Below are 23,963 nucleotides of genomic sequence, written 5' to 3'. Positions count from 1 at the left end.
AAAGAAGGCCTCTTTAAAAAAAAAAAAAAAAAGAATGACAGTGGCCAAAGGCTCTGTAATACGCACCCAGTGAAAAGGGTGGGGGACGACACTGACCTCAGCCTATAAATCACTATTTAGTGTGATGAAATCCGGCTGTCATTCTGGGTTTGGCTTCTCATTTAAAACTCTCAGCACCCGCCTTGGGCATTTTAGAAGAGGGCACAAGTGCACCACGTGTCAGGGATGTCCCTGGGGACACTGGGGACTCTCCGCGGCATGTGTTGTGCACGCCTATCATCCAAGGACCTCCGACACCTCTGTCGAAGCCTTGCTCAGCTCCTACCACACTTACTACCTTAGGCTTGGGCTAGGGAAGGTGTGTGAAGTGAGCAAGTCTTTCGAAATCTGGAGAAAAACAAACTCTTGCATTTGGTCAATTCCTCCCTACTTGCATCATCTCCTTGACATCCTGGAGAACAGAACTGAGGGACGAGTTTGGACTCTTCACTTTCCAGGCCTGCCAGATGGCAAACGCTCCTCTGGGCCCTCGCGTTTCATAAATACCGTGAACTTGCATCATCCCCAGCAGCTTAGACAGTCTCATGTACACATCTATGAGGTGGGCTGAGCAGGAGGACAGCACCCGCCCCCCCCCCCCCCCCCCCCCCCCCCCGTGATACACTAAGGAATATATCTAGTCTTTGCATTTGCTAGCAGGCAGCTTCCAAAACCCATGGAATGTCCTGAGGGACAGGAGTGTCTCCGTTATTTTAATGAGGTGACCCAAGCTTGGCGGGTCCCAGGATGGGGGCTGGTCACCCAAAAGACCATGCATGTATTAGAGGGTTGGGAGTCGGGGCTGACTTTGGCCTCAACCAGGGCGGGGAGGCAGGGGCTGGAGACTTGAGTTCAGTAATGTGGCCCACAAGTTAATCAGGCGTGCCTGGACATTAAACTCTGGACACCAAGACTCTGTGGAGCTTCCTGACAGGTGACTATACAGACCTGCTGGGCAGGAGGGAGGCTGGGGGATATGCCCTGATTCCACAAGGAGAGGGCATGGAAGCGCTAGGGTCCTTCCCAGACCTTGCCTTCTGTGTACCCTTTATCATAAAACTGTCATTGTCATAAGGTACTTCCCTGAGGTCTGTGAGTCACTCTAGTGAATTCCTTAACCTGAGGGCCGCCGCGGGAACCCCCAAATTAGTAACCATTTGGTCAGACATGGGGGTGGCCTGAGGCCGGTGTCGGAAGAGAGGGCAGGGCTGTGGAGGCCTGAGCCCCTGCCACTGGCTCGGGGTGGAGAGTGTCCACACTGGATGCGGCACACCCAGCCAGGGATGGGACAGAATACACCTTCCTGTGACAAGGGAGGTCACTGAGGTCCAAGCCCTTCCCATCATTCCCCCAACGTCACGGGGGGCCCTGCTCCTGGCTGGAAGAAATTCCTGCAGCTTAAAGCAGGGAGCCACTAAGCACTGGCAGTGAGAAGTTTGCATCTTTTCAATATGTTTGAAGTTGAGTGTAAAACTTTGCACAGAAAGGCAATAAAGAATGGTGATCAGGAGGATGGGTTTGAGGAGGACAGACGCTGAGCTTGGGTCCTTGCTTGGACACCTGCGTGATCCTGGAAAGCTGCTTGACAATTTTGTACCTCAGTTTTCTCATCTGTGAAATAGGAATAACCACACCTACTTCAAAGGGCTCTTGGAGGATGAAAGGAGATGATGTACACAAAGGGCCTGATGCAGTGCCAGGCACACAGCTGGTGTTTAATAAGTGGTAGCTCTTATGGTTCCTGCCTTGGAATATGGTTTCTTTAAGATCTAACCATATAATAGTTGAACCCTTGACAAAAAAGTTTGGCTACACCAAAGTGACTTTGAGAGCCCAGACAGAGGACATTTTGTGTTTTGGGGGGTAGAACAAAGGGAATCGGAGCCTGAGGGTGACTTTTTGCAAACTTCCCCATACCTTGTTAGGATCCAACTTGGTTTTGTCCACAGGAGCAGAGTCTTTTATCACTTCTACAAATTCCTCACCGAAACACTGGCCATAAAATCCCTAGGCAAGAAGAACCAACAGATTACAAAGATTATTTTAATATATTAATGCAACTCTTTGTGTCTTAAAAGGAGAGTAAGTTTGCAACAAGCTTAAGGAAGAATTTGCTCATTATCGGAGGTCTTTCTCAGCTAATGAGGCAAGTTGGCATTTCTGGAGACAAAAATAAAAATGTAAGGAAGTGCAGCATTGCAAACTGATGGGTGCTTCCCTAAAATAAGTGTGCTTGACCTCTAACTCAACCAATGTCTTCATCTTTCCGGAAGCAGCTCCAGGGGAATAGCACAATTTACTTCTTGCCTTTTGTACCCTAGGAGCTTGGAGGTCACTAGGCTTCCCAGAATGTGACGAATCACATTTCACAAGAAGACAAAACACACACTTCTAGTCCCACGTTGGAGAAACATAATAGGGAACCAAGTGTCCTGGGGTCAATTGCTGGTTTTCCTTCTCGTGAGCTGAATGACTTTGGACAAGTTACTGAGCCACTCTGTGCCATGGCTTCTCTGAGTCCGGTAGGAATTAAAGTCTCTTTTTTTCCAGGGATGGATAGCATAAGGAGCAATTTGGCAACTACAGTGTTTTAAGTTTTACAGCTATGAAGAAGCATAAATTCGAAGCAATGGCAAGCAGGCATAAGGAATGAATCTTGAATTAAGTGTCAGCACTTTGGGGTCCCCAGGTACTCAGCCTGCGAGGGTTTTGTCTGGAGGACATCCCTTGACTTTCATCCTGAGTTCTTAGTGCTTGGCCCTTTCCATGTCTGCTTTTCTCACTTTTCTCCAGGCTGTTTTCCTATTTCCCCATCCTTTCCTCTAGGAACATGCTGCTCTTTTCTGTGACACTATGGATCAAGTGTAGACAGCAGGTTGGAGTTGGGGCTTCCAGCCTACGAGACGGGACACTGACTCTGATAATCCGCAGAGGAGGACTCCTTGGACCAGCTCAGCAGGAAGAGCTCACCATGCCCCAGCTCAAGGCATGGCTACTGTGAGCATCTCTGTGTCAGAAGTGGGATGTATTGTCTAGTGATACCAAAAGGATGGCCACAACACTTTGTAGGGATAACTCAGTAATTTGGCAGGATTCAAAGTCAAGGTGATAATCTTAAGGCTGAAAAACTATTACTAAAATTACAAGAGTGATAGGAAACACATGACAATGACTGACTTTTGGGTAGCCTTGAAAATAAATACTCACCCTATAAATTTACAAACTTAGACAAGCAAATACAAATCTTAGGAGAAAACTCTCCAAATCCTGCTTTGCCTTATGATCTCACCTAATACCTTCATATTATAAATGCAATGTGGACAAATTTTTATACAGATCAATGATGAATCCATAACTCTTTTTTTGGCAATGACCCACTCTAACTTGCTTTTGTGAAGTATATGGAGTCCAGCGCTTTTCTTACCTCTAGTCTGTGAGAGATCTCAGGAAGCTTGGTAATAGCAGGCTCTTTGTAAACAAATTCCTGCTCATCTAAATCCCCAAATTTGGATCCATAGAACCCAACTCGGAAGTAGGTCCCAAACATTCTCTTGTGACCCTAGTGAGCAAAATAAGAAAACCTCTCTTTAGTTAGGTCATTTCTGAGGATCTATAGGCTTGTAAAGGGAAGGATTCTTTTGTTAATTGTGTTACACAGCACTTTATTCCTATGGCTAATACAAACTGAAATCAAGCCTTTAAAAAAATGTAACGTTTATGGAAGAAACTTTGGAAATAATTTAAAAAAAAGAAATGCCACGAAAGATTTCTAGGATTTCTTTGACGTGAACTTTAAAAATCCTCACATTTCCTGGTTGTAAAGTCATTCAAGGTGCTTTCTTTCAGTCGGAACTGTCCGACCTCTGGCCCTCTGCCTTATTCCCAGCCTCTCTCCATTGGGTAGGCAAGAGCTACTGCAATGAAGTGCTCAAGGCAAATCACTCGCTAGAGAGGAAGCAGGGCTAAGCATCTCTGGGACAGGGTTACATGCTGCCAGGTAACAGGACTTGCTGGCCAGACTCCCCAGATACCTTGCTGATGATGCTGTCAAAAGCCTTCTGTAGCTTGTCGTGGGTGGAGGTCAGCTTCCGGAAGTCTCTGTGTGCTTCCAGGATGGGAATGACCAGCTTGTAGACCTCATTAACCGTCTCATACAATCCTCCCTTAGAAAGAGAAGATAATCAACAAGAATTTAATCCAGTGGAAAGTTAAGAAGAGCATCCAGAGTTCATTATGTGCTGGAGAATGGATTAGTTATGGGCACCACAATATTTTACAGAGCAGGAGTGATGTCTCGGCTTCTCTGGAATGGCCGGAGCACGCAAACGGAACTAGACACACGCTAAATGGTCCTTTATGATGATGTTAAGTGGGCAAAAGGGTTTCCAAGGAATAAAAGCAGCAGATTGGCAGCAGGGACTAGTAAATATTTAGGAAGGCAGCTTCAGCATCATTAAATGTCATCTGGGGTCATGCTTAGCTAGATGTTCAATGCTTGCCTAAAAGGAACTGGTAGGATTCTAACTAGTTCACTTTCTTGAATTTTAGGAAAAATGGAAGTATACTGCACTTTCTCTGAATCCTGAAATGGAAAGCAGAAAAAAGAAAAGACAGTTAAAACAAAAAATACATAGAGGTCGTAGGGTAGGAAACTTGGAAATGAAAGGTAGAAAAGAAAGGAAACCATAAGGATGAACATAAAATTGGATCAGCTAAATATAGCGAAGTATTAGAGATTTACTTGGCTTAAAACTGGGGGGAGTACAATTATTAACATGAAAATGGGCAACAGACATTCTCTACTGCCCTGAATCTCACTGACTTAATCTACCTATTTTTGTTTATCTTATCAGAAGTGTGTAGACCCAGATAAGGCAAATGAGGGGAGTCTCAGTGGTTTGCCCTCACATAGTTCTCTCAGCTGGGCCTGGTTTGCGCCAATCCTGAGGACTACCCAGTTGTCAGAAAGGCAGCTGGTCCATCTCTTCCCTCCCTCCCTTCCCAGTGGCTCCACCCCAATTATTTTCTCCATGAGAGGGGAAATGAGGGAGTGAGAACATGCCTCATCATTTGTGGTATAACCCTGGGCAAGCCATTTCACCTCTCTGTGGCCTAATTTACCCCCTAGTAAATGGAAATGATACAGTATAACTGCTGCCCAGTCAAAAAGCCTGCCATGAAGACCCGAATACTGCAGTGATGAAAGGCTTTCTCAGCTCCCTCCAGACCTGACGCAATTTGCATACATCAAAGTCATATGGGGCCACCCTCTGCCCCCTCCCCCCACCCCGCACTGCCCAGCAGGAAGTGTGCCTGGCTCGGGGTAAGACTGGCATTCACAGTGCTGGGGGTTCGGCCCACCGCAGAGGCCCCGGGACCCCTGTGAGCACTGACCGTGCTGAAGAGTTCAGCTGCGTGCTCCAGGAGGCCCACCAGGCCACTCTCGGTGAAGTATCGGCCTGAGCACACACCATCCTCATCGGGTGACAAAGTGTCATCAGAGACTGCAGACTCCTCCAGCACGTTGGAAGAAATGTTCTGAAAGAGATCCCAGGATTAGCCCAGAGAACAGGGGAACCGGACTAACGAAAGGTACCAGAGGAACCCAAAGATGGGGCACTGAGGCAGCCCACGTTCGAAGATCCTCACAGAGCCTGTGATTATAGAATGTCTCTAATTCCACCCACAAGACACCCTGGCTGCCATTTATTTTGAAAGGATACACTGAGCAACTGGTCTTCAAAACTTACAATTTTCTTTTCTTTTTGACCTTGAGGACATACATAAAGGGACACTTACCTCAGTGTAAGAACAATTGAGTTACTGTCGTGAAATGACCCTATGGGACATCCAGCAGGGGTCATGGTTTTTAAAAGGCAAAGACCGATTAACAGTTAACCAGACTCCCTTGTTTCAGCAGCCCAGTGAACCTTGGAGGTGTGCTGCTACTGACTTGATCTTCAGGTGAACAGCCATATTATACAATAATAGCCAATGAGAATGTCTTCTTGGTGGCCATGTTGATGGCAATGCAACCAGTACTGTTGTTGTCTCCCATTTTGTTCTTTTTTCCAAGCTTTTCCTTTACACAAACCATAGAGTTTAAAGTCTCCAGCAGAGGGGCACCTGGGTGCCTCAGTCGTTAAGCATCTGCCTTCAGCTCAGGTCATGATCCCAAGGTCCTGGGATTGAGCCCTGCATCGGGCTCCCTGCTCAGCAGGAAGCTTGCTTCTCCCTCTCCCACTCCCCCTGCTTGTGTTCCCTCTCTCACTGTGTCTCTCTCTGTCAAATAAATAAATAAAATCTTAAAAAAAAAAAAAGTCTCCAGCAGAGAGTACAGTAACCAGGGCCCGGGCTAGAGTGAACCAAGCGAGAAACCGAGGGCAAAACCTTTAGAGAGGTATTCAATCTCAGGGTCCATCCAATCTCAGTAAGTGATGACCCTGAATTTGCTTGACCCTAGGTGAGCGCTTCCTTACATTCTGCCCCTTAGGTGCCTCTGGCCTCACCCCAGCTCTGGCCCTTGCAGTGACTCTCATACGTTTGACATGTTAAGAGTCTTTTTTTTTTTCAACCTGTCTCAGAGTTGTGGAAGAAATGCATATAGAGCATAAAAGCAATGGGACATCTTCCCAGCTTAGAGATTGCAAACAGGTAGCACGCATGCCACTCTTTCCCATTCCTACACTTGTAACAGGCGTAACTAATCAATTATAGCACCGTTTCCCTTGAAGTTTGAATATACAGTCGATCCTCGAACAACACGGGCTGGAATTGCACAGGTCCACTTGTATGCATTTTCAAAAATATACTGGACTCTGAAACTAAGAATACACTATATGCTAATTAATTGAATTTAAATAAAATCAAATTAAAAAATATATTGGAAGAATTTTTTGAGATTTGCAACAATTTGAAAAACTCACAAATCGGGTAGTTTAGAAATACCAAAGATATTAAGGAAAAGTTAGGTATTATTGTAAGAATACAATATATTATATACCTAGCATACGAAACACATGTGAATCAACTGTTTACGTTACCACTGAGGTGTCTGCTCAACAGTAGGCTATTAGTAGTTAAGTTTTGGGGGAAGTTAAAGTTATCTGTGGGTTTTTGACTGGGTGGAGGGTTGTATCTCCATGTTGTTTAAGGGTCAACTGTATTCTCAAAATTCTTCTTAGTGTAGCACTCCAGTCAGCCACTACCAACTGACTAGAGTTGGCTTGGGAAGTAAAAACATCTGCCTCTTGGCTTGGCTAGCAAGATCAAGCGCATCAACCTTAGCAATCAAGGAAAAGAGCTGTCACAGTCCTCTTATCTTCACATCCAAGACTGTAATGTGTTTTGAGGAATATACGAGACGCTCAGACTCTCTTGTGGCCAGTCTTTTTTCCAAACCTGGCCTTTCTATTGTGATGTTTCCAAACTGGAAATAACAGAAGGTCCAAGGGATTCAGTTGAAAGGATCTAATAACTCAAGAAATGAGTACTCTGAGAATTGTATGTAATTTTCTATGGGTAGAGGAACAGCTCCAAAGTAATGAAGCTTTATTAGCTGTAACCAGAGGAAAAGGACTCTGGCTGACTTTCCTGGCTTCAGAATCAGGGAGGTAAAAGTCACAGCAGTATCTGAGAATGTATCCATATCTACATTTGTGCAAGAAACACTGCAGTCTGGGGCATAGCATTTCAACGATCTCAGTGCCTTGGAATTCAGTGGCCTCAAAGTTCTTTTCCTTGCACAGATTTATTTATCTCCAGTTTATAAGTCTTTTCCAAAAATTCAATTTTATTGGAGCAGAACAAGGTTGAAAGCTAAAGCACACAGCATTTGAGAAATCAACTCTGGACATCTGTTGTTAAGGCTGTCCAGAAGTCCCTCATCCTTTTGTAGAGTAAGACCTCCGGGAAGCCATCCACAAGTCCAGGTGTGGACCTCCACTCTGGCCCAGCCAATCAGAGCATTCCCATTTCTCTGGCCACTATTATTGGCTCAGGGCCGAGCACATGACCCTGTCACACCCAGTAAGATGCACTGAGACTTTCTCTGCAACTGCTAGAAATGAGCCATGGCTCTGGTCTCCTGAACTTGAACCCAGGAAGGTATAAACCTAAATACTTCTTGGTGAGCATGGGAAGCCCATGCAGGATGAAGTCGATGCAAGGGAAAGCAGAGACAGGAAGTGGTGACAACACTGAGGTCTGATGACACGGTTTGGGCCCCTCCTTCCAGTTCGGCAGGTGCAGCTCCTGGCTCATCTCCCTCACGGAAGCTGATAAATTCCATTTCTACCCTAGGTCAAGTATACATTTCCCAAAAAGATTTGGTATGTCTCCTTTGAGGAAAAAGAATTGGCTCAAAAGCAACAACATAATTTGGCTTCTCTTCCATAGCCAAGAACACCTACCTCACCGTGTTTTGTGTATCATGAAGACCTGATGCTCCCCAATTCCTTCTGCCTCCCCCTTCACTTTCCTGGTCCTTCTGAGCTTCCCATGACCCCCAGGTTAGGTCAGATTATAAACACAGCATCTTGTACCTCTTTCTTACAGCATTTATCATAATTGTAATTGAATAAGGAATAGAATAGTCAGATGATGTCGCTCTCCCTGGCTAGAAGGTGAAGTTCACGAGGACACAATAAGTGCTCAATGAATATCATCTAGAAGAATAAATGAATGGATATAGATATATGAAAAATAGAGCTCAATGCTCCCCTGTAGGGACAATGTGGAGTCTTTCTGTTGGTTCTAGAATAACTATTCTATCTCGCCTTGGCATAGCTTATTATAAGCAAATCAAATGAATTCTAGGCGAAATTAGAATTCTCAAGCTTACCACACATGAGAGTCGATAATGAAATGCCATTAATACTTAAGTGATAAATATCAAATAGAATATAGTAACTGTGAAAAAGGCATAGAAGAATGATAAGAAATAGTTCAGTTAATGAAGCATGGAAAGAGGATAATATGATTCAACATTAAGTAAAAAACCCAAAGATTTTCTGGGAATTGAAAGAGTAGCACTTAAAATATTTATCCTTGATAATATCAAACGGCCAAAATAAATGTGATGAAAGCAGCAGATACATCTAAAATGACTTTTGTAACTTCCTTCACTTTTATGCAAATGAAAATCAGATGTGATATTTTTAGGCTTTTTGGATAAGAATTTCATTTTTGGCCTTTATAACACACATTTCTGAATTGAGAAGAGAAGTGATTTGCTGAGGATGAAATGTTTGAATAAATATTATTGTTACTGAAAGCCGTAAAGAAGGAGGGCTTAATAATAAGAAAGAGACAGGTGCACAGGTGCACAGGTACACAGAGTTCTAGGGGATCAGAAGCTCCTGACCACCCCCCTAGCAGTGGTTCCAGTGACTTCTTCCCAAAGCCTGGGGAAGCTACTCTGAATTGTCCTCTCCCTCTGGTTCACATAGCCATCACAAAATTGTGCTGAAGAACAAGACTGAAAAAAAAAGCCTTTTATAAAATCAGTCATATAGATTGAAACAAGGATAATACAAGCACTTACAAATGACTGTGAATCTGGCTTGAAAAGGGCTCTATTACTGGACTGTTTGTGGTTTCAAGAAGAGTCACTGCTGCAGATGATGTCTCTCTTACAAAAGGATTCATAAAGCTTTTATTTTCTCTAAAGACTGTATTAAACTATTCAGCAAAAGCTATCCAAGTGGCCACTGAGCATCCTAGCCTGAGTCAATTTTCAGACCTGCTAGACACTTTGCTAACTGTAGGCAATATTTAGCTTATCCTAAGAAAGTACTGCTTCAGGTCCCTTTCGCCTTTCCCAGGTCCATGTGGTTCCTCCTTGCTTTGGGACTGAGGTGTGGGATGCTACAGAGTTGGGGCATGGGATCAAAGGAATGGATCGTGTGGGAAATCATTTCTCTAGTGTCTGGAAAATACTTTCTCAGTTGTCATGTCCTGTGCCAACTCCGAGTCTTTGAGAAAGAGTTTAAATGACCTTAGAAAAATTGCTCTCTCAGTTTCGTTATCTGTAAAGTAGGAGTCATAGTACATTGCCTATCTGCCTGCTTCACTGGTGGATGGGGAGGGTCAAATGAAATCATGGACCTGCATGTTTGGGAATGCCTAGAGTGCCTATCAACTCTTACATTTATTGTAAATAATTAAAAAAAAACAAGATAGTAAAGCAATTAGAGGAGGCAAATATAATACACAAAAGGAGATTTCTTTCAACCTTGGCACTATTGACATTTGAGGCGAGATAATTCTTTGCGGTGGGAGCCGATCCCTGGTTGTAACAACCAGAAATGTCTCCAGAGATCGTCAAATGCCTTCTGGGCTGGCAGGCAAGACCGCCCCCCCATTGAGAACCACCACTCTCCAGGGAAAACTGCATTAGCTCCCCACCTGAAAGCTGACACTGCCCACGGGTAGGTAGCTGTGGTCCTCCAGCATGCTCAGGTACTCGGCCACTAAGGCTGCTGCGTGCACCAGGCACATGGCAGCCTCCGTGTAGCATTTCTTCTTGGTGTGTTTCTCAGCCATGTTCTGGAGCCAGGTCAGCCGCAGATCAGGAGAGGTCTGGTAACTCTTGGCAATTCTGAAGGCAGAAGAAGAAAGTTTCAAGGACAGCTGGTAAATGACACTGTTCTACTGTGTATGGCCACTTTCCCCCCCGCCCAAGAATAACCCCCACATGCCCTTAGAGGTTTTTCCCCACCTGTTCAGAAAATGAGAGGAAACAGCAAATATTTATCAGTACGGGTGTTTTCCTATCACAGGTAGCGTGTGCTGGACCTCAACAAATAGCATTTACTTAAAGTTTTATGGGGAAGAAAAAGGCCCAATCAAATGAGGTCTATTGTAATGGATCTCTAGCAATTTTCTCCCTTTTCTTTCCTTTCTCTCAGAATAATAAGACAAAAGTACGACCCATCTATGACATCACATCAGAACCAATTTATTTCTCTAAGTGGTTTCTCCCGAACAAGGACCATAAAACAGTTTCAAACCATTAAGTAAAATATGATTTCTAAATAAAACGGTACATGTATATCTGAATATAACTGGAAAAAATATAGGAAATAATTCATATGATAATAGTTCTTTTCTCTCATTCTCTGGTAAGTAGAAGATACTGTTGTGAGAGATACCTCAGTTTAAATTAGGGGGATATTTCTAAAAGGGTGTACATGAATCAACTCACTCTGAATGATTAATTTCTACATATGCTTTTGGATGTCATCCAAAACAGTATACTTACATGGCCTATAATAATGACACTAACAAGACCTCCACAGTGACAAACCCTAGACCCTCAATTGACACCCTTTGATTTTATCAGAAAAGCCTACCTATACATGAGATCCATAAGCATCTCGGGATCTTCCTGAAATTCCCTCATTTTCACCGTGTCATATAAGATGCTGTTCAGATTGCAGAGAAGTTCCTCCACCTGCAAAAAAGTGTACACCTCTAAAAAATCCTGGCTTTGTCATCCACGGTAACCAGCTAGGGCTGCATTGGAAGGGCACGGGACAGCCAGGGGGAGCTTCTCTCTGGGAGCAGAACTCGCAGGTGGAGGGGAGCCTGGATGGACCCTCTGTGGCCTTCATCTTTGCAGGTCCATGTGCTTCAGAGGCTCAGATGTGAGTTGGCCCTTGGGCTCCATGAATTAGCCCCGAATCCTTATACTATCTTCCCTCTTTTTGTTTAACTTGAACTTAGTTTCAGTTATTTGCAACCTGAAAGAGGCCTCAACAGTACTCTGGAACAACCAGGCTTTTTATACCAAATAGGAGGCAGCTTAGGACTCCAGCTTATGTTATATATATATTATATATATAATATATATATATATGGTGTGTGCTATATATTATACACGTGTGCTATAGAGAGTGTGCTATATATTATATATAATATATAGTGTGCTATATATTAAATACATGTATACATAATATTTATATATTATCTTTATTTATAAAATATATTTTATATTAATATTTATTAATATTTATATATATTTTGTGTGTTATTTTTAATATAAATATTTTCTATTACTTATTTTTATATTAACATTTATTAATGTTTATGTATTTTATGTATGTTATTAATATTTATATATTTTATGTATAACATAGAACTATTATATAATTCTATGTTATATGTATTACATGGATACACAGTATACACACACACACGTATATATACACAAGCTTATACCTGGCTGATCCCGAACCTGTGCATGAGGTAAGGCACGCTCTTCAGCTTACCTGGGTGGGGAAAGGAGTGGCCTGCATGGCTGTGTCCTCTTCTGCATAGGCCAAGATCGTCCTCAAGGATCTTCTCAGGTACTCCTCGTTAAAGTCTGGTGCTTTGCCCACCAAAGATGCCAGAGACATGGTTACTTGCATCTTCACTCTTGCAAAGTTCTGTGTCAGGAAGAGGAAAAGATGGACCTAGTAAGAAACACTCAGCGAGCAGCTAACGGAAGGCAGTGGAGCCAGACACCAGGAGATCCCCAAAGTTTTCTTTCACCCCGTCTCAACCATTTCCTTTCCTCTCAATGAAATGTGAGCTCTACTTTGCACAAGATTCATATCGTTGTTTAAATGGTTTAAATGGATATTGCTGTGACATAAATCTGTCAGTTCCCTTTAAATTTTCATTGAGGACTGGATGGCCTCCATGCTGTAAGGCTGGGAGGTTCCTACAAAGTTGGGTCTCAAAGACGGATCCTTTTGTACCAAGATTCCTCTTCTTGGGACTTGACTTCAACTGGAAAAGGGAACAGTATCCCCATGGCCATGCTTTCTGAGATTCGGGACCCTGGACACACAGTGACTCTCTGTTTCTCCTTCCCTTCTTGCCCTGTGGAAAAATATCGTTATCCTGGGGGCCCCCGAGAAAATGTCCTAAATATTTTCAATAGTTATGCCTAACATATGGTGAGGACCCTGTCTTTTTCCCATGGGCCAATTTATCTTTTAAGATCTCTTGGGCATGCTCGTTAACATGACCACAAATGTAAATAATCTAGATAAACTAAAATCTAGATAAATCTAAATAAACTAAAATCTAGATAAACTAAAGCAAAGGTTAACTCTTCTGCAATAAAGCATAAATCCAAAGGCTGCAAAGCTTTGATTAAAACTCAGATGATACTGATCATTCAAATTCTCCTCCACAGGTCAGTCTGGGACCATTCAATCAGAATTTGGAAACAAGACAAACGCTTCTGAATTCTTAACCCGCCTGCTGTATTTTTCCCCACAGAGGACAACTTTTAATCTACCTATATTCATTCACTTGTCCTTGAAACACACAGATGGAAACCATGGCATTCATCAGTCTCCATCTTCACGTCTGGTTGCAAACTCAAAAGCTGCCATCCATCTACAGCATCAATTGTCTCCTTCACACAGGACGGAAGAAAATGGCAGTCCTGCAAACTTTTCCTCAACCAATGCTTTGCACTGACTTTCTCTACTGACTCTGGGTCACCCCACCGGTGCGAACTCTTACACTGGTGGCTCCAAAGCTGAACCTCATGAGGAGGTAGAGGGTGGCACAGGCTTGGCTCCGGGTGCTGTCCACGCTGCTGCTGCAATGGTGTAAGACTCGCTGACACAGGTCCGCACACTGTTCCACCTCTTCCTCAAACAGCAAATCCCCGAACTAGGAGAGACACAGAGCCCATGAGGCATCCGGGGGCACTTTCGTATTTTTTTCTGGACTGGATGCCTATTGAAATGGGCAATGTCTGCTGGGACAAGTAGAGAGCCCAGAAGAGTTCATGCACTGCTCCATAAAGATAATGAGCTCCTTGAGTCAGAAGATGAATGGAAGCAACGGAGTCGACTTAAGAGCTAATTATGAAGAGCACAACTAAGATCAGGGCTGTGTGATTCACCGCATCATTAGCCAGGCTGCGTTCACTGGCAAAGTCACCTCTCTGCAGGAAGGATCCTGCATTTACTGAGCCCCCTGGAAATTACTGGTGACTAAGAAAGAGAAAATAATCCTGAGAGCGGAGAGCAGGAGAATTCTACTTTGTAAATGTAAGTGATCCCGGGGCTACTGGCTGGCTCAGTTGGAAAAGCATGCAACTCTTGATTTCTGGGTTGTGAGTTTGAGCCCCATGTTGAGTGTAGAGATTACTTAAATAAATAAATAAACTTAAAAAAATGTAAAAGATCCCGTTAAGAAGGTACCGACTGAGAGCTTTCCAATCCAGGGGGAGAAAGTAAACTGCATTAGACCACTTGATGTAAGGAAAATCTATATTCTTCAGGCGATGAGAAATTTACTTCTAAATCTTCTCTCATTTTATGACAAGACATTTTGCAAGACTTACTGATGGGCGTCATGTTTAGGACATTAAGCTCACCCAGATGCGGTATTGAAAAGGGTGAAAGGTAAAGGTGCTCAGCTGGTTTTGCCCTCATGTCTCCAGTGAGTGGCCATGTCAAATGTCTATAGTTCTATCCACATTTCAAGTGTGAGAGCCACTGTTGTTCCTAATGGTGACTTCTCAAAAAAATCAGGGCATCTGCTTTATTCTTAGGGAGACTTAAGACCTTTACCTTGATGTCACTAAATACCGTGCTGTGTGGGTTTGGGGCACCTGATGGGAGAAGAGGGAGGCCGGATGAGATTCTCAGCTCTTAATTAGGAGTAAGAAAACAAGCATCCCGTGTTTACCTTGGCGATGAGAGCCCGGAGCGTCGCAAAGCAGTGAGTCAGGTAGGTGGTGCTCTGATCGCAGCTCAGAGAATTCACCAGGACCCTTAGAACACCTCCCAGAAGGCTGTCTTTACAGTCCAGAGCCGAGCTTGCCTGAGGGGAACGGAAGAACAGCGTCACTGAATCCCTGTGCCAGGGAGCAGAGGGGTGAAGGACACAAGTCGGCGCTCTTAACAATCAGCACGGCGATGCTGACATTCCATCTCTCTTAGTCTAAGATCTTCAGGATTTGGCCACCACACACATCCCCCATTACCATGACAGCTGAAGACCTATTTCCAAATGACTTTATTCCAAAACTCCCAAATGATTTGGGATTTATGCCCAATTCCAGGCTGCTAAACGAAGTTATAAGGCACACCATCCTCCCAGCCCAGACAACAGCTCTTGGAATGCTCTTTCTTTATATAGAAGGCACAGCTTTCCTTGTGGGCTCCAAAACACAATTGTCAGCCTCCCAGTATAAAAGGGGCTGCTTGATGACAGCAGTGTTTCTAAATAGAACAGCAAGACTAATACCACCGAAGAGAATGACAGATAAGTGCCATTTCTTTGGGGAAAAAAAAAACATTTTGAGAACTGGTAAGTACATAGCAGTCAAAGCGGTGATGGATAGAGATATAGTCAATATGATGCCAAGTGTTTAAGATATCAGAGACACCACATACTTTTTGTCTTTATGTTTGTATAACAGTTACTTTGATTTTAGACCACCTAAAAGTATGGATAACTAAGGTTTTCCTAGGTTTCAACAATATTTCTCTTCCTAGGTCCAAAAAGCAACACTAGATCTACCCAAATAAATGATTTCTCACTGGAAACACAGAGGGACTCATTTCTCAGGTTAACCAAAACCCCATTATGACCTAGACTTCTTGGGAATTTTTGGAAACACTCACTTAGGAGATAAAATTAGTATGGTAAATTGTCTTACTGCAATGTTCACGGCGGCACTATGCTTTCTGCAGCGGGGATGGCAAATTCATGGTACAAGTAACTTTCCTTCACCAATCAGTGTCCAAAGTAGACCTCATTGTTCAGACCTAGCACCTTTTCCACCTAGTCCAGTCATAACCTTAGCTCCCATACTAGACGTCAACTTTAATTCAACTGGAGTTGGCCCATCAGAAAAAAAAAAAAACAAAAACCCCAGCTACCATCCCTATTCTAGATCATCAGCCACAAGCCACCATCTATGCTATAGACTTGGCAGATTTAACTATGAGGATCACCTTGTCAAGCACCTAAGTGAGCAGTGAGTCAAAGAAGCCAGGAGAATGTTGAGTATCTCTGGAATTTGTAAGGTGAACACTATTATAAATGGTAAAAAAAAATAAAGGGGGGGGCATTTTGGGATCACATTTCTTTCACAGTTATCTATCAAGAATTCCTTATTAAATTCCAGTAAACATGTCGAACAGATCAGGTGTGTGTTGTCCTCACCTGGATAATGTTCTCCTGCATATCCAGGATGATTAAATTTGCTTCTGTAGCCAGATTGCCACTGATCAGGGCTTCTTGATCTAACTCTGCCTTTGTTCTAAGAAAAAAAAAAAAAGGTCAAATTAAAGAGCATATCAACCCTGGCCGTATTCCAGTGATGGCAAATCTATGCACCAAAGCATAAAGAAATGTTCTGAATAGTCCATCCTGAAATGAAAACAGAGGAGCTGGCCACAGAGAACCAAAGAGTGCAGGACCCTTTCTGAGATTAGTGCCTAATAATGATGACAGTTATAGAAACAACAAAAATGGGGAGAAAAGCAATTACTGGTCACTACTAGCAGTCAGGCTAGCCAATCCAATTGCTGTGTGAAGCCTCGGGCCGTTCCTGGATTTCCTGCATGAGAACCATCTCTAGATCTGAATCAAGGGAAGCCTGTGCCACAGGCCAGGGGGAGTGGGGCTGGATGGGATCTGAACCTGGCAGACAACACTGCTGCTGGATTAGGAAAGCTGCTACTTCTGAACTGGGGCAGGGAAGAGTCAGTCTCTTGACTTCCCAAAGACCACCTTGGGGGGCTGCTCAGTCAAGTGGGGACCTTTTGTTTTTTTCCCCAGTGGGCAGCAAGGTGGCATTCCTGCAGGATGGCAGGTCATCTAACATCCCGCTGGGTAAACACTGGTTACTACCCACTAGGGAATGGTAGGGAACGGGAAATCGCCTGGTGTTGCTTCTCTGTGAGGTTTCCATTTTGAGGAACCAGAATATTTCAGGCACTAGTTCATTGATTCTCATAAAATCTAAGTGAAGCTGGAAAGGGATATTTTGTATCATCTAAATTTAGTGGCCAGAAAAGGGAAGTGTGAAGAATTCATTTCCCCAAGACGCCCCCAAGGCCAAAATGTCACCCTAGGGGTTGGGGCATGATGTGAGCCCACAAATCTTGGACCAGGGTCACCACCTGGCTGTTCTTGAGTCCCCTTCACCCAACAATGGGATCTCTGCCACTGCTTATATGCTGCTGAGGGCTCAGAATAAATACTTCCTTGTGTTTTAAATGTTTCCAAACTGGGGCGCCTGGGTGGCTCAGTCAGTTAAGAGTCTGCCTTCGGCTCAGGTCATGATCCTCGGGTCCTGGGATCAAGTCCTGCATAGGGCTCCTTGCTCAGTGGGGAACCTGCTTCTCCCTCTGCCTCTGCCTGCCACTCCCCCTGCTTGTGCTCTCTCTCGCTCTCTCTGACAAATAAATAAAATTTTTAAAATTTTCAAGCTTAGGATAGGCTCTCTGGTCCCAAGGGGCTCCTACGTTGTTTTTCATTCTGCAAGCGATAATATTTGTGTAAGGAAAGTGAAATATAAAAGCTATTTTTAAAAAAATATATTGGTAGATTTTGATTTGGAGCAATGCCATGCAACAGACACATAATGAGGAACACAAATAACATTCTCCATTTTGTAGTAGCCACACTAAAGAAAGCAAAAAGAAACAGGTGGAAGTAACTGAACATATTTTTTTTGACCCATTACAGAAAAAAAACTGTCAATGTGTAATCACTATAAAAATTACTTATGAGACCTTTTCCATTCCTTCACTGGTGCTAAATCGTCAAAATCTGGCCTATGTTTCACTTGTATAGCTAATGTGGCTACCCTATGGGACAATGCAGACCTAGATCTGGTTTTCATTTTTGTTGTCAAAGTTTTTCAATTGTGGTAAAATACACATAACATAAAGTTTTCCATCTTAACCATTGTTAAGTGTACAGTTCAGTCATATTAAGTACACTTGTATTTTCATTCAGCTATCACTGCCTCCGATCCAGGTCTTAGAAAGCTTACCAGCCTGTCCTTTAAAACGTTGGTTCTAAAATCGGACTGGACAACGGCATTGCCTAGAGTTTTACCAAATACTGATTTCTGGGTCCTACTGCGGGAGGTTCTGAATTCATTGTTCTGGGGGTACATCTGGGCACTGGGAGCTTTAAAAGCTTTCCTGGTGATTCCAGTGTATAGCCCAGTTGAAAATTACTGCTCTAAAAGAAACAGATCCAAAATAATTAAAAAATGATCTGAAAGAAAAAGGTGAAGGACACCCCTATTATAATGACAAAAAGTTTTCCAAATAGCTAAATCTCACTATGGTTTCTCTTGAAAAACAAAACAAAACAAAACAAAATAACCCACACTGCCCCTGACCAGGGAGTACTGAGAGGCCCTGCATGCTCAGTGTGGTGTTATTTCTGCAAGCAAAAGGGGCAGGTTTCCCAAAACCTCAATTTATGCAGCCCGGGCCGAACATATCTTGTTAGGCTCTTCTCCTAATCTCAGAGAGTAAATGGCCCAACCCCCTAAGCGGTTCTGTAGCACAGAACCCCACGCGCCTTTCTTTCTTTTTGTTTTTTGGGGAAGACAGGGTGCGCATGGCCTGAGCTAGAATTTATGGGTTCTCAAAACCAAACATCTCAAAAATTAGTTCAGGGAACTTAAAGCGAGAATAAAATACCCACAGCAAATGGATATTACTAATAAGAGCAACAACTGGGCTTTCTCAGTAACATCTGTAATAAAAATGTGTTTATCTCCTTCATGTTTTAAAATAAATTTGACTCTCAGAAGTCCCATAAGCGGACTAGAATGATTCATTCTTGTGATGACAACAAAGACAGTAACTGTATTTACTGAGGAAACAACACTGTTATTCAAGTCTGCCCTACCCCCACACCCCCATGATGGGGGCTTCATACCCTGTGGAGATGGGCTACCTAATACCTTGTCGAGTGTGTGGGGCAGGGTCCTCAACCATGTAATGTTTTGCTCAGTGGACCCTGAGATTCATTAAGCTATCTGCTACAAAGAGGAATGGCAGACATGAGCTATCTGTTCAACATATCTAGTTGTATGTCCTTATGTATTCAAAGTCTTACACATATATATCTCATACGTTGCAATCCAAGCAGCAGGATTTTTCTTCTTTCATTTTTTATATTTTTTGCTGATAATAGCATGTATTATCTTATGTATATGTGTATATGTGTGCATATGTGCATGTATATATAGAGAATAATACACATACCCATTGTAGGAGATACAGCAAAGTATAAAGAAAGAAACATCGATTACCTCAACACCCAAAGAGAACCACCTGTTCTCACCCAAAGAGAAAATCGCTGTTAATATTTTGGTAAATTTCCTGCCAGTCTTAAAATGTATTTACCCTACGTAGTTAGAGATTTAAGATTCTACTCTAAAATCAAGTGTCTATCCTGCTTTGGTTCACTTAACATTATATCATAAGCATGTCCCATGTCATGAAATTTTAATAGCAACCTAACATTTCCTTACATAGTTCCCTATTCTTGAGCATTTACAATGTTTCCATTTTAAAAAATACTGAGTGATACTGACATAAATATCTCTGACTACACCTTTTGTACATGCTTCCGGAATGGAAATATGAATTTGAACTATGTGGTCTTCGGTGCCCTGTTCTGTCACCTCCAGCAGCTTTGGTCAAACTATCTGAGATTGCTAAATACTAGTTTTCTTTAAATGCTTATCAGTGTGGTCAAGTTTTCAGAGCTGTAAATCATTACTCCTTATACCTTTGGTTATCCTGGGTCCCTGGACGAAGCGAATTTACCCAGATAATGATGTTTCACTTTCTTACCCTTGGAAGGATGTAGCTGTTTCAGTAATACAAGTACCCTGGGAAAAAGGGTTTTAGACTTTAGGTAAAAGTAGCACAAAGTTGCTGAGTGACTCACTTATCTTGCTTCTCATTAGCTTGCCGCCAATGTGTCTGCTCCTTCCTCCATCTCAAGTTTTCACTGAGGCCTGGAAATCGGTCATTCCCTAGGAGTTAAGAAATGCACGAGAGGAATGTGATTAGCATGAAACCCTCTAAGATAACCACAAGTTCCGTAACAAGCTCAGCGGAGAGGACTCAGCACCGCGCCTCCGGCGAATTAGAGCCCATGAGGGACGCCAGGAGGAGACATGGTTTTGCCCAGGACCTGGCCACCTGTACTTTGATCGACAGCCTACAGCTTTAGAACCCTTGCCTTTCTGGAGTGTGGGTGAGCATGTGTGTCCTGAACAGAGGGTTCCAGTGAAACTGGGGTTCTCAGTTTATTACTGAAGAGGAGTGTGTGGGTGTTAAATGGGGGTGCCCTCCCCCCACCACTGCAAGAGCTGAGCTCCCCCCAAGCTCCCAGCCACTGTGTCCCACTGCACAGAATGAGCTGTCACTCTGTAACTTTGAGCATGGTGACTAAGACGGAGCATGCCTGAGAACCTCACTCAACTCTACAGCAGTGAGTTCAGCCTTTCTGAGATCATTCCTGGCAGGCCTGGAACACTCGGACACCCCTGGTTGGGGGCGGGGAATCGTTTGTGTTCTAGTAATGCCCTGAATGATGGGGGAGATGATTTTGGAATCAGAATTATCCAGCGTCTTGACTGTGCTCCACAAAGACGAGTAGTCAAATGCCCCGGGGAGAGGCTTTGACCTTGAGGGTGACCACATTCCACCTATCCTGTGACTCATGTCCTTGCATGTGACCTGTACCACTGACAAGTCTTAAACAGAAGACACATCTGGGGACATTTCCAGGGTTCCTGTGACCTCAGGACAGCAGCCTTCCCTCGAAAGTACACAGCTAACATTTCATACATCATGCACGGAATCCGGGAACCTGCTTGTCTTTATTATCCTAACATCTTAAGAAAGCAGTGGTAGGTCTACTCGCGTTGTGAGGACACTTCTCACCGAGGGTGTAAAACTCACTGACAGGAAGCAGGGAAGGGCAAGGCCAACACACCTGGAGCCCGACAGCGCCGCATCATCTCCCCTCGGGCCCCTTCCCCGCGGAGCAAAGCCTCTTCCAGCCTGGCCTTGACATCTCTTGACTTCTGCAGGACTTGGGTACTGACTTTGTCAGAACTCTGTTTTCCCTGGACAGGAAAGAGGCAGAAGGCTGTTCAGTGTAGTGAGATGTCTGTGCGTGGGGAGAACCCCCAAAACACAGCGCTCTGCAGTGAAGAACAGCCATTTTGGACATGTGCCCCCATGGAGATACTGTTCGGGGGCGTCCTATGGCTGAAATCCTGCGAATGACAATGGAATGAGGTTCTCTCTGAAGAAGGCAGAGATCCTTCCTCTGAGAAATGGCCGTATCTAGAATGCAAAGAGGTTATGGGTTTTAATACAGAAGTGAGACCAACAGATGGTGCCTCCCCTCCACCCCCAAGCCAAGGGGAACCGTAGTAACAACATCGACCTGAACCTGGGAGCTAAGAGTTGGTGCAAGGCTGAGCCACCTCACACTCACCTTGTACTCGAAACACGAGACACAGATAAAAAGGAGATCTAAGATCCTGTTTAGCTGCATGGATGGCAAGTCGGCGATCCATTTCCTGATGAGGCTCTGGTCGGCGTTTTTCATGATCCAGAGGAAGCAGATCATGAGGTTGCGGGTCGTGTCAGCATTCAGCATGTTGTATTGCTTGTAGGGCTGTAGGGAGGCAGAGGGCAAGATGGACGTGGGGGAAGAAGTAGAGCCATGGGAACCCCAAAAGCTTAGGGGATGCTAAGCTCTTAGAACACAGGCACTGCACTTGTCCCTGGCTGGGAAACTGTTTCCAGGAGCCCGAACTTTCCAGGGCTATGGAGCTGCGTTCCCTGAACTGAGGTGCTCAGCAAAGGGGCTCACGTGGGGCGGTATCTGAGCCAGGCTTTCGGCGGCACCCTCCGGCTCCGGAGCAGTGTGGTCTGATGGTCTGTCCTGCCTTGACCAGCCCCCCCACCCCCAGTCTCAATGATACAAAGGGAGCTTCCAAGCTGCTAAGATTCCAAGTATTTCTCCTTCCAGCGGGACACCAGAGGGTTGAAATTAGAGCAGAGAACAAGACTAGCCAGGCTCCAGAAACATCCTAACTGTTCAAGAGTGAACTTCTGTGTCAGAGTCCAAAGTATAATATAAGGGTCATGAAGTGCTTGGCAAATGAATCAAATCCCTAATTTAGTGGAGTCCTCTGTGCTGGGACTTCACTTACAATTTATGTTTTCCTGGGGGTTGGGGTGGGGGCTCAGGCTATTTGCTTTAAGACCTGGGTCCCAAGTGTTCGATTTTGAGTGCGGAGCACACTTTCTTTTACTCATCCAATCAAGACAAAGATTATGTGGCTGCACCTTTGGTTCACACGGTGTAGCTAATACCCAGTGGAATGTGAAACCGCCTACTTGTGAGTATGTGTGGGAAATGCTGGTTTGGGAATGATAGGGCTTATGAAATTAGTTTAGTCTTCCTGAGTATGGTGACAAGAAGATATGAAAACCTTAGTGATAACTGCCTAGGGAAGATCCTCTAACGGTGAACTCTGGGCATCTGAGCATATGCCCTTTGAGCCAATTAACAATGTAAAAGGCATCTACACTGCCTTGGGCAGCTAACTTTGGTAAGATGCACATTATTAAGGTGAAGGAGGTCATGAAACACAGTATGTCTCCAACTGCAGGATGATGAGCGATGTCAACTCTCAAGGGTCTTTTCTCTTTCTTACATCCCTGCCCTCCAGCCCTCCCGGGGCTGTCCTCGGGGTGGGGGCTTGCTAAGTGCTGGAAGGAAGAGAGGAAAGCCATCCAGCAGAGAAGCTACTTAGGTCTAGATGCTGCCTCTCCCAGGAGAGAACCAAGTGGAGTTCTCTGCAGATGTATACCTTACGCTGAAATGCAAAGTTAAATGAAGCTGGACGATGCAGTGCTGTCACTGTCTGCCAAAGGAAGAGTCGAGCTCCTCAGGGAAAGGAGTTCCCACCTCAAAGAAATCAGACCCCGTGTTCCTGGAGGCACTGCTCTTTAAGCCCAGAGTCTGTGCAAAAGGACAAAGCTATCCCACTCTGTTTGGGCTCCCTGGGGACCCAGAAAAGCTGAAGTCTTTTGCCTAAGAAGTACTCACCCCAAGCAACTGGCCCCTTCAACCATTTCAACCACTTTTTTGGAGGCAAACATAGTGTGAATGATAAACATAGAATAAACACCACTCAAGCCTCCCAACCAAGGGAGCCTTGGTTTGATCTTCTTTGAGCTGATCTCAGATATCCCAAGTTCACCTCTTTCTGGTGTTCTGAACCTTGAACTCAGGCACCGTTGAGACTGCCTGGATTTGGTTTATGGATCTACTGCTGCAGCCAGGATGATCTGTGACTATGCTGCCTCACGTGTGCCATTGCCCTTCTCAGCTGCTAGCTCCACGCCGATGCCTTTCGGAACTGAGCAAAGAGGCAGGAATCTCACAGCCTGCTCTGCTCTGGGTTCCGGTAGGTAAATACAAGAACAAGCCCATGAGAAGATGGGACAAGTCACAGAACAAAAAATAAACCAGAGAAAGGTGCACCAACATACCAAGGAAGAAAGCATTGTTCCACTTGTCTTCAAATTAAAATTGTTTCCGGCTATGGCCAGCGCCACGTTCTGGTTAATTGCACTGGTCCCTTCTTGGTCTTCATCTGAGCCATTGGCACGATTTTTTCCACTACGGGCATCTGCAGCTGTGTAATGAAAACATCACTGGCCTTACCATACAATCCAACAATGGTGCTTCTTGGTATTTAGGCAAGGAGTTGAAAATTTATGCCCACACAAAAATCTGCATGTTTCTAATGGCCAAAACGTGGAAACAAGCATGATGTCCTCTAGCAGATGAATGGATAAATAAACTGTAGTACATCCAGACAA

The 23,963-nt window shown here is 44.1% G+C and overlaps 1 protein-coding gene across 2 annotated transcripts in view; it reads right to left on the bottom strand.

Annotated features, from left to right (window-relative positions):
• The window catches only part of DOCK8 (dedicator of cytokinesis 8), a 218,723-nt gene that overhangs the window by 20,038 nt on the left and 174,722 nt on the right, over nucleotides 1-23,963 (bottom strand). For both annotated transcript variants that reach the window (XM_025891603.2, XM_025891605.2), the window contains 14 exons: nucleotides 23,631-23,776; nucleotides 21,559-21,741; nucleotides 21,049-21,181; nucleotides 19,993-20,080; nucleotides 16,228-16,324; nucleotides 14,743-14,877; nucleotides 13,564-13,716; nucleotides 12,312-12,470; nucleotides 11,394-11,494; nucleotides 10,447-10,639; nucleotides 5,434-5,577; nucleotides 4,071-4,202; nucleotides 3,464-3,598; nucleotides 1,957-2,046 (listed from right to left, as the gene is read on the bottom strand). In XM_025891603.2, coding sequence (XP_025747388.2) covers nucleotides 1,957-2,046; nucleotides 3,464-3,598; nucleotides 4,071-4,202; nucleotides 5,434-5,577; nucleotides 10,447-10,639; nucleotides 11,394-11,494; nucleotides 12,312-12,470; nucleotides 13,564-13,716; nucleotides 14,743-14,877; nucleotides 16,228-16,324; nucleotides 19,993-20,080; nucleotides 21,049-21,181; nucleotides 21,559-21,741; nucleotides 23,631-23,776 — 1,889 coding nt within the window. The remainder of the gene's footprint in view (nucleotides 1-1,956; nucleotides 2,047-3,463; nucleotides 3,599-4,070; nucleotides 4,203-5,433; nucleotides 5,578-10,446; nucleotides 10,640-11,393; nucleotides 11,495-12,311; nucleotides 12,471-13,563; nucleotides 13,717-14,742; nucleotides 14,878-16,227; nucleotides 16,325-19,992; nucleotides 20,081-21,048; nucleotides 21,182-21,558; nucleotides 21,742-23,630; nucleotides 23,777-23,963) is intronic.

The sequence above is a fragment of the Callorhinus ursinus genome, unplaced genomic scaffold (assembly GCF_003265705.2).
Source record: "Callorhinus ursinus isolate GAN/ISIS: 27379988/994484 unplaced genomic scaffold, GSC_fseal_2.0 scaffold28, whole genome shotgun sequence".
Taxonomy (NCBI): domain Eukaryota; kingdom Metazoa; phylum Chordata; class Mammalia; order Carnivora; family Otariidae; genus Callorhinus; species Callorhinus ursinus.
Note: the sequence above shows the minus strand (reverse complement) of the source record. Positions and strands in the feature narration are given on the sequence as shown.